Consider the following 17,862-nt stretch of genomic DNA (forward strand, 5'->3'; position numbering starts at 1 on the left):
GCGGGGGGCCCGTGGGCCGCGCTCACGCCGGCCGGTCGCCCGCAGGACGTGTTCCTAATGATCCGGCGCCACAAGACCACCATCTTCACCGACGCCAAGGAGTCGAGCACCGTGTTCGAGCTGAAACGCATCGTCGAGGGCATCCTTAAGCGGCCACCGGACGAGCAGCGTCTGTATAAGGTGCGGACGGGAGGGCCGGCGGCCGGGGTTCAGAAAGCCAGGGTGCGGCGCCGCGGGGCCTGTCACTAGTCCCCACAGCGGCGCGCCGGGGCCACGCGTATCCGAAGCCGAGGCAGTGGATCAGTGCCGCTGACGTCTCGGGCGAGGATGCTCCAGATGCGCGCGCCAGGCCCTGCGCTCCGCGCAACGGTCCTTCTGCGCTGCCGGGGGCTCCTACCCCCCAAGGTCGTTGTTCAACCCCGATATTCTTAACGCACTCCGAGAGCCCGTCAAATGCCAGTCGTGCGCCCTAAACACGCCTGCGTGAAGAGGCCTCGAGTATGCGAAATAAAAGCCCCACGCGGAAAAGACACCCCCGAAGGGGAGGTGCCTAAATCAGACCCCACCAGTTCACCCGGAGCGCGTTTCCTCTGCCCTCCACCTTTTGCCAATGTTGCCAAAGCCACCTTCCAAACCCAGGGATTTTTGCAATAGTAGATTCCGGTGTCATTGCCGAATCAAATGCGTCAGGCCAGGTCATCACCTGGCGCACTGATGTAGCTGGGAACTGGGAGATTGGCCTTTTCACCACCCTGTCCCTCTCCCCACAGGACCTCAGTAGTTGTCCCGCTACCACCCCAGACTCTTGTGGCCTTCCCTCCCCACTGCCTATGTCCTGCCGTCCAAATTGGTGCCTTGTTGGGAGTTCCAGTTAACTCCCATTAAACAGATGAGTTCCACAATAGCAAATCACCTTGTCCAAGGTCAACAGGCAGTGGGAGTGGTGGGCCTAGGATCGGGACCCAGGTGGGCCTGTTCCCACCAGCGCAAGGGGCTTCCGGGGCCCAGGAGCAGCAGCCTCTGGTCTGGCTTTGTAAGGTTGTGAGCACTGTCTTGGAATCTGTGGGTTTTCTGAGCCACTTGGGCAGCTGGCCCAGGGACCTGCCTCTCCTGGCGAGCCCCTCCTTGTCTCCTTAAGGACGACCAGCTCCTGGAGGACAGCAAGACACTGGGTGAATGTGGCTTCACCAGCCAGACTGCACGTCCCCAGGCCCCAGCCACAGTGGGGCTGGCCTTCCGGGCAGGTAAGGGCACACAGCTGGTTTCTGGCCACAGCCAGGGAGAGGGTCTTCAGGCAGCCAGCCTCCAGGGTTGTCTTCCCCACAAGACAATTGACAACTGTGGGATGGCTTCTCCAACAGATGCTTAGAAGCCACCAGCCTCTCCATGGGAGAAAAATGAGGCTTTCTACATGGTGAGAGTTTCTACTCTGTCCTGTAGAGGTGGCAGAGCTGATACCCACTATAAAAGCTTTACTTTCCGGGCAGTTTACAGATCCTTACACCCAGCCTCCATCTTTACCGTCTACTTTCTCAGTGGCAGGGGCAGTTTTATTATGCCAGGGAGGGTGGTTGGTGAGCAGGGCTGAGGGCGGGTAGTTCCCCCCACCCCCCAGGCTGAAGGCAGAGGCTAGGTGTGTTGACTTTGTCCCTAACCCTAGATGACACATTTGAGGCCCTCCGCATCGAGCCATTCTCCAGCCCGCCTGAGCTCCCCGACGTGATGAAGCCACAGGACTCGGGAAGCAGTGCCAACGAGCAGGCTGTGCAGTGAGGGCCACCTGCCCCCAGCCCACTTCTTCCAAATAAAGGGATTTGGGTTTCCAGTCTGGCTCCTTCTTTATCATCACATCCTCCCCGTTTGCCTGTGTCCCGCTTCCAGTGGGTAGGGTTAGTCCTCAAATGAGGTCGTTTCCCCAATAAAGCACCCACAGACAACACATGCAGTTTCTGTTTTATTGGACAGAAAAAAGTTGCTCTTGCTGTACAGATTTTAAAAAACCAAAATGCCTTTAAGAAACATGAAAAGTTGGGGGAAGGGGGGGCCACCACCTCACTGGGGGTCCGTAGGGTGGGGCCAACTGGTAAGTGATTTTAATTCTGCCCCGTTCCCACCAGTTCCAGGAACCACTTGCAGCTGAGAAATCAAGTCTCAGACCCCCACACCCTGCAGGAACTTAGGGTGAAGGGGGGAGGGAAGAGCACCCCCCCAATAAGGGCAGGGGGTCCCCCAAGTTCCCATTTCCAACCCCTCCCACCCAAATCCCCCAAGCACACAAACTAGGAAAAACTCAAACTAGAAAAAAACTCACAAAAAATAAACATTTCACAGGAACAAAAAGGGGGAAAAAGAAAGGGCTCTAAGGTAAGCCCCTTGCAAGACGCTGCCAGGGCTCGCACGCAGGACCCCAAGAGGGTGGGGACGGGACATACTCCCTGCTGCTCCAGGTGATGGATGGCATGAAGTCCAAGAGATTTTTACGGAGACCTGTCGACAGAAGCCAGTCAGTGCAGAGACCCTGCTGCCCTCAACCACCCTCCAGGTTCCAGCCAAGGGTGTGAGGGGCACCCACCTGGAGGAGCGGTGGCGCACTGGGTGAGGACTAGGCGTCTCCTTCCGGCGCTTGTGGCTCGGGGAGCGACTGTCCCCTCGCTGGGCTCTCCGGGAAGCCCGTTCGCTGCTGCTTCTACAAAGACACAATGCCAGAATCAGCCAAGAGTGGCCACACTGCTGCAAGCTGGCTTCAAGAACTGGTCAAATAATCCCATTAGCTTTTATTTGTTTTCCCATGAACCTCGGGAAGCCCTACAAAAGCTATCCAGAAAGCAGTGGCTTCCTAGGGCAGCTGCCAATGCTGGTTTGGGCATGAGGCCAATCCCCACCCCCCCAACCTACCTCTGCTGGTCCCGGGGGGAGGGCTGTGGCGACGGGTGGCGACGCTCTGCAGGTGAATAGCTGAGGGAACGAGAGTCCCGGAGGGAGTCTATAGGCTTCCGAGGGCTTCGAGACCTGGGGGGCAGAGCAAGTCCCCAATAGTACCAGGCCACTCTGAACCCGCAGCCAGCATAGCACACAAGACCACCCACCCAGGTCCTGGTCACCACACCTGGCGCCACTTGGGGCAGCCTCAGACCCACCTGTGCGTGCTCACTCACCCGTCCACCAGCACACTATCCAAGCGCCCGAGGTCGGGCACGGGGATGTGGGGGGGCATGAGGGTGCAGCGGGGGAGGCAGAGGCAGACAGGCCCTGCCCTTGAGGAGGTGGGACAACAAAAGGGCAGGTTTTGCCCATGTGTGAGGGGACAGCCCCTGTACGAGGGGGGCTGTTGTGGGTCTGGAGGGTCGGGAGGGGGGTGGGCAGCCGTCTTGGAGGTGTTGTCTGGGCGGAGTCTTGAGACCGAGGTGTCCACCAGCGGACAAGGGACGTCCAGGCCGAGGATCTGCATGTCCAAAGGCATGGGCCAGGGAGCAGGGTGGCCCCTGCACTGCAGGGCGTGGGGGGCAGGCTGAGGAGCCGGGGGCGCACAGGGTGGCAAGGCCGCTGCTGAGGAGCCATCCCCGCGGAGGTGGGGCTTTGTCCTGCAGGCCACAGGGCGTCCGGGAAGGGCGTGTGGAGTGGAGGGAAGGAGCCCGATGTGCGTTTTAGAGCTCGCTCAGGCTAGGTGTGGAAGAGGGTGGCGTGGAGCAGGGAGACGGGGAAGGCTGTGGACAGAGTCGGGGAGAAGATGACGGCGGCCGGACCAGAGTCCCAACTGGCAGCAGCCCCGGGGAGATTCCAAAGCTAGAATCCCTGGGCCTGTGGACTAGGGGGTGGGGGAGGGCAGAGCAGGTGGGAAGGAGAACCCGACTCCTCCCACGCAGCCAGACAGCAATGTCCTCTGGCAGGCAGCTGGTGCCCCAGGGGCCTCTTTCTATGTCACCTCCCCCTCCATCAGGCAGGGACCACTCACCTTCTCTCGCCAGGGGGGGCCTTCTTGGGGCTTGCAGGTTTAGGCAAAGCCTGAGGACCAGGCTTAGCAGGGGAAGGGGAGGAGGAGGAAGAGGAAGAGGAGGAGGAGGACGAGGATGAGGAGGAGGAGGAGGAAGAGGAGGAGGATGACGAAGAGGATGAAGAAGACGAGGAGCTAGAGGAGGAACTGGAGCTGCTGGTGTGCCTCTTCCTTTTGGCTGGAGTTGGCTCCTGGGGGCGGCCCTCTCGAACAGCCTCTTTTGGGGCTGGAACAGGGCTGGGGACCCTGTGGGAGGAGAGTTGGGTCACTAGGAGATAAAGGCCCTAGCCCCAACCCTACCTTCCTTGGCCTGGAGGAATGGCGGTGGGCGTGGGGGGGTGGGGGGGCTGGGCCTGAGAGCTCGGTGATTCGAGAGCGTCGGGAGGCAGTGATGCTCCCGCAAACAGCAGCCCGACCTCTGCTAATTTGAGCAACAGGCTGGGCCCACAGCATCAGGGAGCAAGGTTAAACCTCAAGAAGGTCCCTGGTGGAGAATAAGGCCCTGGGCTCAGGGATGGACAGCTGGGGAGGCCTGTGCAGGCTGGCTGGGGGAGGGGCCGTCCTGCCTGGAGGCAGGGAGAGGGATGGGATGACCTCTGAAGTTCCTTCCAGCCCAGGGAGTTCCTCTTGAGGTCTAACTGCCATCCCTCCTGCTGTAAAATTAAGTCCATTTCCTCTAGTTGTCCGCTGTAGAGACGGAAAACTCATCATTATCCTCTAGGGAAGGCGGCTCCAAGACGTCCACGGTCCCACCCCCACCCGGTCCCCATTTTCTTCTACCCAGAGCTCCAGGGCCAAGGTCCCCCACACCACCTCAGAGAGCTCATCACCTGTTGGGATGTCATCCACACCACCCCACTCCCTGCCCACCCCCCACCCCCGCTCCCCCAGCAGGTCTCTACCAACAAGGTCCCTCACCTCTTTGGGGTAGGCTCAGGCTGCACGGGCATGGCGGAGCCCTCAGAGTCGCTGGAGCTGGAGCCAGAGGATGAGGAAGACGAGGACGATGATGAGGATGATGACGATGAGCTGGAGGACGACGATGATGACGAGGAGCTACGTCGCTCCTTAGTGGGCTGTAGGACGCTCAGAGCCGAGGGCTGTGGAACCCCGCTAGAGGCTGGTAGCTCCCCAGCCTCAGGGTGGAAGACCCCAGAGATGGAGGCCGAGAGCATGCCGTTGTGGTCACCAGAGGCTGCAGCCTTTGCCCCAGTGATGGAGAGGGCCTGACACCCAGCTATGGGGGTAGGCATGGGCCGGGACTGGTCAGAGAGGGCAACTAGGCCAGGGGACCTGGGCCGTTCCTGGGCTGTGGGGAGCGCCTGTGAGGCTAGATGGCCAGCTCTGGAAGCAGGAGAGGCTGCGTGCTCGGAAGGCCCACGTGACTGGCTTGGGGCAAGCGGAGGTGGTGTGCGTGACCGGGCTCGGTCAAGGAGCAGGGGCGAGGTGCGGCCACTGACACGCTCGTAGGCAGAGAGGGGCACCCTTGGGCTGGTGAGGTTGGCCCCAGACAGGGCAGGGGCCATCCTAGCACTGGTGAGGTTGGCGGGGGCCATGGCCGCTGAGCTTCTTGAGCTGGCAATAGTCCCTGGAGCTGCGGCATGTGTGGACCTGGGGCCCACCAGGTTTGCAGGGGATGGAGCCTGGGGTGTCCTGGAGCTGGAAGGATAGCTTGCAGCTGCTGGGGCTGTGCCAGAGCCTGCAAGGCTCAGGGCTGCCAATGCCGCTGGGGTTCTGGCGCCGGCCAAGTTCACTGCAGAGGCTGCAGGAGCACGTGGGTCAGCAAGGCTCACGGCTGAAGGGGTTCCTGCTGTTCGAGGGCTGGCCAGGCTCATGGCAGCGGCGGCGGCTGGTGTGCGAGAGTCAGCCAGATTCACAGCGGTTGGGATGGCAGGTGTTCGGGCGCTAGCCAAGTTCATAGCTGCAGCAGAGGCTGCGGGGATTCTGCTGGCAAGACTGGCAGCTGGTGCTGTTCTGAGGCTCATGAGAGGCACCGGGGCAGGCACCTGGGACATCCTGGCAGCAAGGCCTGCGGCAGACATGGACGGGGGTGGCCTAGCGGTGCCAAGGCTGATGGCCGTCAGGGCCAGTGCGATCCTAGACTGAGCATGGTTTTCAGGCACAGATGAGGTTCTCGGATGGTCAGAAATCCGGGGCCCTGGCCCATCCATCATTGAGCCACCTGTCTGCTGCAAGACGGACATAGATGCTCTCGAGCTGCCCATGGGCTCAAGCATTCCAGGGGACCTGCAGCGGTCTAGAGGATTTGGTGACATGCTGGGTCGGCTGAAGCAGCTCATTCTGGAACCACTAAGCCCCATAGGGGGCGTCCGAGATCCAGAATGGTTTCTTGTGGCTGGAGGAGTGGCTGACCGAGAGCGATCAGAGCTGCTTCCTGAAGCAGAACGTCGGCGGATGGCTGGAGGAGACCTTGTCAGGGAGCGCTTGCCCCGAGTGGCGCGTGGGGTGCGAGATCTAGAGCGGCGGCGGATGAGAAGTGGTGAGCGACTGCGTGAGCGTTTGCGCGCCAGCAGTGGTGTGCGAGACCTAGAGCGGCGACGTGTTACTGGTGAGGTGCGTGAGCGGGATCGCCTTCTTGGGACTGGAGATGTGCGAGAGCGAGATCGTCTCCGTGGGACTGGGGAGGTTCTCGACCTTGACCTTCTGCGTGTGACTGGTGAGGTCCTGCTTCGAGAACGCCTTCGAGTCAATAGAGGGGTCCGAGACCTGGACCTCCTGCGAGTCACCAGCGGCGTTCTGGAACGGGAACGTCGGCGCGTCGCTGGGGTCCTAGACCTTGACCGTCGGCGGGTCAACAGTGGTGTTCTGGACCTAGATCGTCTGCGACTCACCGGGGATGCTCTGGACCGGGATCTGCGCCTAGTCACTGATGCTCTGGACCTTGACCGCCGCCGACTGACTGGTGAGGTGCGAGAACGGGATCTCCGTCGGCTGACCAGGGGTGTTCTGGACCTTGACCGTCGATGAGTGGCTGGAGACCTGGAACGTTTCCATGGGGCAGGTGATGTGCGAGAGCGGGAACGCTTCCGGCTAGTCGGGGGAGTCCTTGAGCGGCCTCTGCGGCGTCGGGAGGAGGTTCGGGAACTCTCCTGCCGGGCAGGTGACCTGGAATGGTAGCCAGAGCCGCCCCTCCGGCGACGAGTCACCCGAGACCTTGATCGGCTACGCCTTCTCCTCCGAGAGGTGGACTGTGATGACCCGGATCGATCACGCCGCCGGGCCACCCTGGCTCTCTCTCTACGGGAACGGGAACGGGACCGCTGGAGCCCACGAGGCTTTGGAGAAGGAGACCGGCCTCTCCGGGAAGTAGTTTTGGTGCGTGGGGTTGAGGCGGACCGCCGCCGGCGGGAGGACCTTGACTTCTCAGCTGGTTCTGGGGAGGACACTGAGGGGCTCCTGCGGCGCCTCGGGGGCGTTCTAGAGCGTGCCTCAGGTGAGGAGGAGGCCGAACGGCTTCTCCTGGAGAGCCTGGCTTTTCTGGTCAGCTCTGGAGAGGAACGAGAGCCGCGCCTACGAGGTGGTGTACGGGACTTTGTCTTGAGCTCTGGGGAGGACCTACAGCCCCTTCGAGTGGCTCTGGATGTGAGTGGGCGCTCTGGAGATGACGCAGAACTGCTGCTGCCATCTGGTGAAGGGCCACGGTCCTTGCTGGAGGAGCCTGACCGGCTCCGTCTAGGCAGCGCCCGCTGAGCAGGTGGTTTGGGTTCTGGAGAGGAGTCAGAACCACTCTGTGCCCTGGTTGCCACTCTTGGCTTCTCTATGATTTCAGGGGAGGAACCAGACCTGCTGCGCCGGGGAGAAGGATGAGCTTTGCCCTCTACCTCTGGGGAGGACCCCGAGCAGCCCCTCTGCCTGAGTGGAGCTCTAAGCTTGGCTTTAGAATCTGGAGAAGAGTCCGAGCCACTCTGCTCCTGAGGGGAAGCACTGGGCTTCCTATCCAACTCTTGAGAAGATTCAGACCGGCTTCTCTGCCCAAGGGGGGTCCTGGACAAGGCTTTCTGCTCAACTGATGACTCGGACCCACTCCTCTCCCTCTGGGGGGTGAGACATTTGCTGTTGAGCTCTGGGGATGATGGAGAACGGCTCCTTGCCCTGGGAGTCTGGGGCAGTACCTTTGGTTCTGGAGAAGAATCACACTCACTTCTGCCCCTGGATGGCGTCCCGGGTGCATCTTTTGTTCCGGGAGAGGACCCAGACAGGCTGTGCCGAGACGGGGTCCCAGACCTGCTTCTCTGAGTTGGGGTTCTGGGTAAGCCGTCTTTTACTTCAGGAGAAGACACAGAACTACTTTCCCTTGAGGGTGTTCTTGGTAGAGCATCAAGCACAGGAGAAGACCCACTCTGATGCAATATTCCTGCCTTTTCTGCTTCCTCTGGGGACAAGGTAGAAACGCTGTGCCCAGAGGGTTTTGTGGATTGTCCTTTCCCTTCTAGAGATGCGTCTGCCTCCAGAGGATTATGGAAAGGTCCATTCACATCTTTATTCTCAGAAGACAATCCAGTACTCACTTCTGTAGTAACAGAGCCTGAATTCCTAAACTCTAGTGTTGATCTGAAGCTATCCTCCCTAGGTGGAGGAACAGTCAGTTCCTGATGCTCTGGAGAAAAGTGTGACCCAACCCAAGCTGAGGCCACTGCAGGAACGACTTCTGACCCCCGAGAGGCCTGCAAGGAGCCTTGGTCAAGAGGTACAGGCTCAGCACATCTTTCTTCTACCTCTTTCAGTTCTGGAGACAAGTGGGGTAGGATCTGGTTTGAGTCTTCTTCAGCTTTCTCAACCACCTCCATTGACTCCTCATCGTGGCTGGCTTTAGCTAATACACTCGTCTGGCCTGTTTTCGCTGGAGATGGCACAAGGCCACTTGTTTCCCTGGTTGGGGGGGTTGTAGGTGCTTCTCCGAGCACTGCTGAGGGCATGGGTCCAGCCTGCACGGAAGGAGATGATGGTATAGGGAAGGATGCATGCTCCCAAGGGTGTAAATTCACTTGCTCTTTTGGTTCTGGAGCAGAGGCTGACGTACTCTGCATCAGAAGAGATTTAAAGTTCAGTCCAGGGTGCAGGGAGTCAGACTGAGCTCTCTGCTCAGGAGAAGTACCTGATCTCAGGCCAGGACTTGTGGAAGGTTTCGGTGTTTGATCAGCTATTGGAGAGGAGGACCTGGACCGACTACCCTTAGATGTTTGAGATTTGCACAGCAGAGATAGCGATTCATAGGGACCCTGTCCCCCTCCTGGACTTGAAACTTCAGATGGGTGGTCTGGCAGGGTTGGAGATTGTTCTTTCTGTTGCAGCAGGGAGGGGCCTAGGCCACTCTCACTAAAGCTACTTGGTGCTGCTAAGTCTTTAAAGCTCTCTTGTGGACCTGGTGACTTTGCTCCAGTAAGACATTGCTTCGGTGAAGTTGGTAGCTTGGCTTTGGAGCATGGTGACATAGACCCCGAGTGACTTTGTCTCGGTGGTGTTTCAGGTTTCACTTTGGTATCTGGCGAGGAGGACCTAGAATGGCTCTGTCTTGGCAACAATCTAGATTCCATCTTGGAGCAGGGTGACACTGATCTACTTTGCCTTGGTGGTGTTCTAGAAGTCACCCTACTAGGACTTGGAGAAGAGGAGCCAGAATGGCTTCGTCTTGGTGAAGTCATCACCTTCGCTTTGGGCTGTGGAGGGAAGTTCCCCTCCATGTCTGCTGGGGATCTGGAACGGCTCTGCCTGGGTGGTGTAGACTTGGCTCCAGGTTGGGAAGATGACCCAGATCGACTCCGCCTCTGTGGAGTTGCAGACTGTTCGACTGCCTGGGGACTGGCTGCAGATGTCTGCCTTGGTGGTGGTCCAGAGGTCTGTGTAGGAGGTGAAGAACCAGAACGACTTCGTCTCGAGGGTGTTCTCGATTTTGCTTTAGGCTGAGATGATCCTGAGCGGCTACGTCCTGGTGGCGTCTGCGACTTCTGTTTAGGGTATGGAGAGGACCCTGAAAGGCTTCGCCTCAAAGACGAGCGAGATTTTGCTTTGGGTCTTGGTGAAGAGAGAGACCTGCTACGCCGTGAAGAGATGCGAGACCTTTTCACGTCTGGGCTAGAGTTGGACCTGCTCCTTCTCTGAGATGTTCTGGCCTTGTTCTTCCGTTCTGATGAGCCAGACCTGCCTCTTCTTTGTGGGCTTCTAGAGTGAGACCTTCCTCGCCTAGCTAGACTTCTACTACGGGACCTCCCTCGCCTTGCTGGTGTCCTAGAACGAGACCTCCCTCGCCGGGTTGGTGTCCTAGAGTGAGACCTGCCACTGCGCCTCGGTGGCGATCTAGATCTTGACCTGCCTCTTCTGGCTGGGGTTCTAGAGCGTGATCTGCCCCCTCTCCTGGCTGGCGATCTAGTACGAGACCTGCGCCGTATGGGTGATCTCGTCCTAGACCTCCGTCGAGCAGGAGTTCTAGAACGAGACCTACCCCGCCGGGCTGGTGTTCTAGAACGGGACCTCCGTCTGGTTGAGGTTCTGGATCGAGATCTCCGCCGGGCAGGGGTTCTAGACCGGGACCTGCCCCGCCGGGCAGGGGTTCTAGACCGAGACCTGCCCCGGTTGGCTGGAGACCGAGAATGTGACCTGCCCCTCCTTCCTGACCTAGACCTGCCTCTTCTCTGGGTATTTCTGCTCCTGGACCAACCTGGGCGCTGAGGAGATCGAGAGCGGCCACGTCGCTGGGGGCTTCTAGAGCGCCCCCATCTCTGCACAGAACGAGACCTACGCCACTGAGGGGACCGGGACCGAGACTGGCCTTTCTTGGCAGCGCTCCGAGACCGGGATCTCCCCCTCTTGGTGGCAACAGGGCTACGGGACCTTGCCAGCCTACGGGAAGGACTAGGTGAATGTGATTTATCCCGCTTTGCTCTGCCATGCACGCGACTCTTTGAGGTGGGAGAAGAGGAAATCTCTCGGCGGGACCCAAGGGCTGGTGCAAGTTTTGGGCTCTCGGGGGAAGAGCTGGCATGCCGCGAAATTTTGGTAGGTTGAGGGGATGGTGGACAGCTCTCTGAGGAAGACGACTGGGGAAGCTTCTCAGGAGATTTAGGTGGTGAACGGCCCCGGGTTGGGGAGGCCTCAGCTGGGGGGTTCACTGGCTCCTGACTTAAGGGGGGTGCTGCAAGGGGTGGTGGGGAGCTGCCATGCTGCTCAGCAAGGAGCGGTTCTGGGCCTGTGCTGCTCCTCTCCAGGGAGGGGCTAGGTCGAGCTGCAGATTTCTAAGAGGGGAAGAGAAAGCAGGAATAGGGAGACATAAGCACCAAAACTCACCACCCCCATCATCCCCATATACCCTTATCCAATGAAACTTTTCCCCATGTCCCCAATGTCCCAATTGGCATCATTCTTCCCAAACCAGTACCATTCAATTGGTAACAAAGGATCACACAATATAAAATATGGTCTGGAAACCACAAAAGCAGTCCTTCACCCCAAGGGGTTTTTACTGTAGCCAAACATAAGTATACATCCAAGCTAACACATACTGTACAAGCACCGCTATACAACGCTGTTACAACAAAAAGAAAACAGTTATTAAGTGGAAAGGTAAACAAAATTTCCCAAAGCATCTGACTTCACACTTGTGAATAGGTAACTAAATTGAAATGAAAAAACAAAACAAAACAAAAAAAGCCTGTGAGAACAAAGGCAAAAGTTTAAAAACATGCCTTCTTTAAATAATGGGAAAGAAGACCAGGATGATTGGAGCACAGGAAAGAAAAAAAAATCTCAGACCAAATTCTAAGGTCGTTAAGTAGAATTCAAAAACAAAGTGGAGTTTTCTGAGGTGATCCCACGTGAAGTCTGGAAAGGTTATCTTTGGACAACGAGTGAGCGAGGTCTAAGGAAACAAATTTAGCAGAAAGCACCTTAAATGCTTGAAAGTTCCTAGAAGCAAAAATGACTAGAGCACAAAGGAACACAACTACTTAAAAGATGATCCCCAAAATAATTTCAGACTGTAGGCAGTAACCCCGATGATTGTAAATGTTTAGTGACACAACACAGCTTAAAGAAGTTTTTGCTCCAACAATATGTACACTGACACAAAACTTTTATGTAGTGAAGCTTGAAAGTGAAAATTCTGAAGGCATTTGTAGTAAATACCAATGTGTAACTTGGAAAAAGAAAAAAAGGTTCCAACAAAATAAAAACTGAATTTTCTCTTTCCCTCTCCCTCCACGTGTCTTAAGCCTCTCCCCACTCCCACCCAATTCAATGAAAACTGTTTAAAGTCAGGAACGTACCTCATTTTTGTCTTTGTCTTCACAAGGGCTCCTCATCGGCTTTGTGGAGGGCTCTGGGCTACTCGGCTGCCCAGGGTTGGTGGAACCAGATTCCCCGCAAGGTGCATCTCCCTTCCCTTGGCGCCCTGACTGAGGGGAAGGGCTACGCCCAGTCAGGGCAGTAGCATGGGTTTTTGCTGCAGCACTTCGAGACCTGAAGGTGGAATTGAGGAGGGGGCAGGGAAGGAGGAAATCAGCTGGAAGTAGACGAGAAATCCCCTCCCCAGCTCCCATCCACCTCTGCTGTTTAACCCTCTTCCAAAAAGCTGCCTTAGTCACAGACTGATCATTTCCACAGAAATTCAAGTCCAGTCCACTTTGGTCCTTCTCTTCCCAACACAACCCCAGAGAAAACTCTCCCTCTGCCCAAACCTCCCATGCCCTCCACCCAGTCCATTCCCTACCCGCCTCATTCACAACTCACCTCGGAGCCCACCTCCATCAGGAAGCCTTCCCCGATTAAGGAAGCCAAGGTAAGGGTTCCTTCCTCCCCCAGACACCACGAACAAGCTCCCCCCAACCCATCCCCTATTCTGGCAGTCCATATACATCAGAACAAAACAAAAAATAACAAAATCAACAAAGAAATAAAAAGAGAAGGGGAAATGTATATGTCTGTCCATCCTGTAGCCTGTCAGCTCCTAGAGGGCAGGGACCGTGTCTTCCGAATGGTCTGTGCAGCGCCTAGCACACCGTGGGCGCGCAATAAATATTAAATTGATTAACCCATCAGTCCCTCTCCCCCCTTCCTCTTGGACCACCCCTTACCGACTGCGCGACGTATCAGAGGAGGAAGCTGAGTCAGCAGAAGTAGACCGGTGAGCTCGGCGGCTCTTGGGGGCTGGGGTTGTACTTCGAGACCTAAAATCCAAATTCAGCACAGTTTAGGGTATTAACACACCTACACAAGGAAACCAAACACCTACAGAGTCTTCGACCTCCTACCAGTCAGGAACAGGGCGACATCTCCCCACCCCACCCATGGAATTCTATTCACCAAGTGCATCCTTACCAATTTGACATAAATCCACTCACCGTTTCCGCTTCTTGTCTTTAGATTTACGCTTGCTCTTTGGCGTAGGAGACCTGGGAGATAAAGTAAAGTGTTGACACACAGGGAAGGAAACAGAGAATCTGGCATGAGGAATTGAGCTATGCACTGAGCATCCCTGAAGCTTTACTTCAAAAGAAGGGACCCTTCCAAAGGCCACTGAAACACAATCGAGACCATCAAGTTCAGTGCCCTCACATATGCCACAACACTCCCTAGGATTCCAAGACTCTTACCTATGCTTCCGCTTCTTGGACTCTGATTCTGACCTGGGGGTGCGGGGAGAAAAAAGTATGAACCACTAGGACTGACCATCAGATCTTCCCCACACCACTCCAAGTGCATCTGTGCTGCATAACTTCATACCTGTGTTTCTTCTTCTTAGAGCTCTTCTTCCTCTCCCGGCGAGGGGAGCTACTCTCTGACCTGCTAAAGATTGGTCCAAAAGCAAAGTCATTCCATACAGCTTCTTTGCTGGCCCTTCTGAAACAACAATCCACCTAACCCTACCATACCACCAATGCCCAGTTCTAAGTCCAGGAGTTCCTTTACTCTCTTTAAGATGCACAAATAGCTCCTTAAATTCACAGCCTGACAGGGGAATCCCTGCTAACCAAAAGCAATCCTTCCCCACTGAAGCTGTCGACACACACCACTCTCATGAGGGGGATCTGACACTCACTGCTTCCTGGAAGCAAGAGTCCTCAATATCCAGGGAGCTCGTGTGCACCCCAGAATCTGTCCTGGCTACCACAGCGCCTTTCTAATGGACTCACCGTCCTCTGTCTTTCTTCTTTTTCTTCTTCTTCTGCTTTGGGGTTGGTGAGCGAGAACTGCTGGACTCCCGGACAAGGCTAGGAAGAGAGGAAATGTAGCTGCAACGAATGCCAGAATAAGACTCCTTAACCCCGAGTTTAGACTTCACAAGAATGAAACATACGTAGAAGAGGGTGCACAGTCTATGCACCCATCTCTGGGCCTGCCATACCTGTAAGGTTTGGGGGGCTCTGGAGCTGGCTGTTTAGCCTCCCGAGCTCGACGCTGGGGGTCAAAGGAACTGCCATCCACATAAGAATCACTAATGCCAAAGGCAGCCCGCAGCCGCTCATTCTTCTTCTCATTCAATTCAGCCAACTGGTGGGTCTCAGTTACACTACAGAGAAAAGGACCATGGTCTAAAGGAGCCTGGGAATAAAGGGTAAGCCAAAGGAAAGATCATGTATCCAGGACAGCAGGGGCCTGATCGGTCTGGGAAAGCAAAGAGGTCCCAAATAAGAGTAGACATAGCAGAAACAGCAGCAACAAAGTTCAGAGGAAGCAGGGGGAGGGCAAAAACTCACACAGGCCTCTGCCCTGGAGCCTCCTCCTTGCCCCCCGGGTTCACATCCTTCTCCAGCAGCATGAGTCGAAAGGTCGCCACTTTTTCCTGAATTTGCTGTTCCTCGTACCTGAAGGACAAAGTCCTCGGGATCAGAGCCTGATGAGACCCTCTGCCAGCCCCAAGCAGGTGTTTCCTGCATTCTCAAGTGACCTTCCCTCTCCATGCACACAAAGCTTTCACTATCACCCAGAGGCCCTTCTCATCAGCCCTCCTGCTCTTTCCCCATCGCCTCTCTCCCTTCTAGAACAGCGAGTTGTAAACATGCTACACTTCAGGGGCCAACAGAGGGAAGCAAGCAGGCAGATTCCAGGTGCTCCTCGCCAACCTCAAGCCCAAGAGTTTTTGACTGAATTGAATTCCAAAGGCAGGTGTGTTCCGTAAAGGGGACGCCCCGGCTAGAGTTTGGAAACCACTGCTCTGAAAGGTTTCTGCCTGGCCGGGCTGCTTTTCCACAAGTGGCTTCCCTGTCCAGCCCACCCCTCACTAGGGCAGCCTTCCCAGGCTTTGCCTCAAGTCTGAGCTTCTTTCCAATAGCTATCAGCTTACCTAGGCCTGCGATTCCACCTCACCCTTAAAGAGTACTGTTCCTCACTGCTACCCTAGCCCCATGGGTCTCTAGCTAGGTAAAAAGTCCCCAATTGTTTCCTATCTCCAACCTGCAACTGTCCCTTAACTCCGTTCACATCTCGCACACCTCAACTTCCTCCCCACTAACAGCTCCTTTCCCTCAGCGCTTGCCTCTCCCCGGCCCTCCCTCACCCCTGCTCTTCCATCATTTCCTCCAGCTCGAGGCATCGCAGCTCCACGCGCCGCTTGCGCTCGTGGTCCAGGATGTCAGGATTAGGCCGCTTCACCAGGGCAGCCTCCAGGCGCCGCAGTTCCTCCTCGCCCTTGTAGTCAGGCCGCTCACCGCGGCGGCCCCGAACCAGGGACAGGTTGCGCTGGACGTAGCCGTTGGTGCCGCTGCCCCGGGGCGTCGGCAGCCCGATCCCGTTGTACATGGCCCCGTGCCCTGGGGGCACCACCGCTCCTGGGGGGGAGCCGGAGACACGGGTCAGGCCCTGGCTCCACACTAAGCACCACAGACTCTCTGCTCTAAGTCTCCTCCTCCTAGCTATGTCCCTCCTGCTGGTCCCCCCTCACCAGGTCTCCCCCACTCTTTTGTGTACCCAACCCAGCCCAGAGTCTCAGAGCCATCCCAGGCTCCAGCTGCTTCCACCCCAGACAGCCAGGGCCTGCACTTCTCACAAATCTCAACAATGTTCCCTTTATCTGTGTCTCCTTTAGCCTCAAGATGCTTAAGTGTCCTCATCTTAAGCACTGGGTACAGGACCCAAAACAGACAGAACTATAGGCTTCAAAGGCCTGTAGTTCCAGTCCTAAGACTCCATCTCTAAGACACAGCCTCTCAGGACACTGCATGAATACACAGGGGACCAGACGCCGCCCCCCCCACTTGATCAAGTGGCCGGCCTGTCACATGCCAGACACCATGGAACCTCACACTTCACCTTGGGTTCCAAATGCTTAAGCACTCTCTTGCTAACTACCCTGATGCCTACCTTACTCTTCCTCTTTCTTCCCACTAAGTGCCCACCTTATTTGCAGTTCGCCCAGGCTGCACTTGCTACCATTAAATACCGTAACCTCTTTTCAAATCTCAAAATCACCTGCTCTTGTTGAACTCCAACTAGTCACTTGATAAACTCACACCTCTTGAGGCTCAAACTTAACAGGGATTGCTCCTGCCTTTCCTGGTCTCTCCCCTAACTAAACACACCTTTCTAGAACTCTTTTCCTTTGGCCCACCCCCCCAGCCTACCTCTTAAGCCTCAGGCACCAATGCCAGCAGTTAGCTTTCCTGGCCACCAGATGCCTGTGGCAACACATGCATGCTCTTCTCTTCCCTTCCCCACCTGCTCCCCCTCAACGTGAGGGCAAAGGACCACAGGAAGCTACCCAAGGCCAGGCAGAGTGGAGGGAGAGGCAAAGCAGAGGAACCACCAATAGCTGGGAGGATGCACTAGGGCACAGAAGAGAAGGAAAAGGAACCGAGTTCCAGAATGCACCCCAAAACCTCTAAGGAGGGAGGGAGCACCCCTACCTCAAAGGGCAGGACCTAAAGAATTAAGTACAAAAAGTCAGCGATTTCCTTCATACCCAAACCATCAACTGCTGTGTCCTAGCCACTTTCCTGGACACCCTCCCCCAGGGCCTTCCTGCTGGAGTGTGTTCCTCAAAACCACTCACCTCCCAACACCACCCCCAACTTCCCGGGGGCAAGGGACAAGCCAGCAGCTGCTAAGCAAAAGGTATGAAGTCACAACCAATCGGAACACTTTTAAGAAGAAAAGCCAAATCCCAACCCCTGGCAACCACGGTAGCGCTCACAACCGTTACGATAAAGTGACACCCAATCAACCAAACCACTTAATTAATTGGGGGTCCTCAAAAGGGAAGGAGCGCCGGCTGTGGGTCAACAACCCGGATCCTAGTCAAAGGTAGGAGTATCAAGAGCAACATCCCCCATATCCGAGAGGAAACCTACCGGGATGGAGGGTACTGTGCAGACACTCGCTCAAAGCACAGCACCAGACACGATGATAGGTACCGGGGCTTTGGGTACCAGGTTGAGTTTGGGGACCACGGAACTCGGGGAAACCATGGGTGCAGTGCTAGGGGAGCGCCCTCCCCCCGCTCGACTCGGGGGTCGAGATTACGCACGTAGACGCAGGCCAACTGGCCCGCCCGCCCGGCCTCCTCCCCGCCCCCGCCCCGCTGTTTGCGTGGGCTCGCTGGAGGGTTCCGCTGTCCCGAGTAACGACCCAAACGACAGGGCCCCGAGGGCCCTGGTTCTAGGCTCCCGGGCGCAGGCCCGACCGACGCCGCTATTTTCGGCCTCGCGGGGTGGGGGAGGGGTGGCACGTCGCCCTGCAGCCTGAGGGGTGGGGAGCTCACGGGCTCAATTAACTCGGGAAGCCCCTGGGAGGTCGGGAGGAGAGGTTGGGGGGGGGGCTCCCCCAAGGCTCTGGAATCAGGCTCCCTCCCTGGCACCCACCCGGGCCGCAGAAACACCGCCCGAGGCCTCCGCGGCAGCACTTGCGGAGAAGCGACTGGGAGC

At 56.9% G+C, this 17,862-nt stretch overlaps 2 protein-coding genes across 11 annotated transcripts; one reads left to right on the top strand and one right to left on the bottom strand.

The window, feature by feature from the left end:
* Positions 1-12: 12 nt before the first annotated feature.
* Positions 13-1,825, top strand: ELOB (elongin B; the record flags this gene model as incomplete). The annotated part of the gene is made up of 3 exons (XM_004706178.2): positions 13-180; positions 1,139-1,244; positions 1,661-1,825. Coding segments are annotated over 3 exons (387 nt in total), but the record flags the coding sequence as incomplete, so codon positions are not given.
* Positions 1,826-1,941: 116 nt separating this feature from the next.
* SRRM2 (serine/arginine repetitive matrix 2) lies at positions 1,942-15,786 on the bottom strand. Of its 10 annotated transcripts, none has more exons than XM_045285258.1 (15): positions 15,501-15,760; positions 14,701-14,808; positions 14,349-14,513; positions 14,137-14,214; positions 13,727-13,786; positions 13,597-13,629; positions 13,345-13,395; positions 13,078-13,170; positions 12,271-12,463; positions 4,910-11,241; positions 4,586-4,678; positions 3,953-4,237; positions 2,896-3,009; positions 2,573-2,686; positions 1,942-2,487 (listed from the first exon to the last, which is right to left on the bottom strand). In XM_045285258.1, the coding sequence occupies exons 1-15, from the start codon at positions 15,740-15,742 to the stop codon at positions 2,478-2,480; spliced, it is 7,971 nt and encodes a 2,656-aa protein (XP_045141193.1). In that variant the 5' UTR covers positions 15,743-15,760; the 3' UTR covers positions 1,942-2,477. The 10 variants fall into 10 exon arrangements, 9 of the variants coding, with proteins under 9 accessions (XP_045141193.1, XP_045141188.1, XP_045141209.1 ...); XM_045285253.1 differs by having other exon boundaries at positions 13,727-13,789; XM_045285274.1 differs by having other exon boundaries at positions 4,910-9,957; positions 13,727-13,789; positions 15,501-15,758.
* Between the last annotated feature and the right edge of the window lie 2,076 nt (positions 15,787-17,862).

This window comes from Echinops telfairi, unplaced genomic scaffold, assembly GCF_000313985.2.
Source record: "Echinops telfairi isolate 266 unplaced genomic scaffold, ASM31398v2 ScPeMD7_5;HRSCAF=22, whole genome shotgun sequence".
NCBI lineage: Eukaryota > Metazoa > Chordata > Mammalia > Afrosoricida > Tenrecidae > Echinops > Echinops telfairi.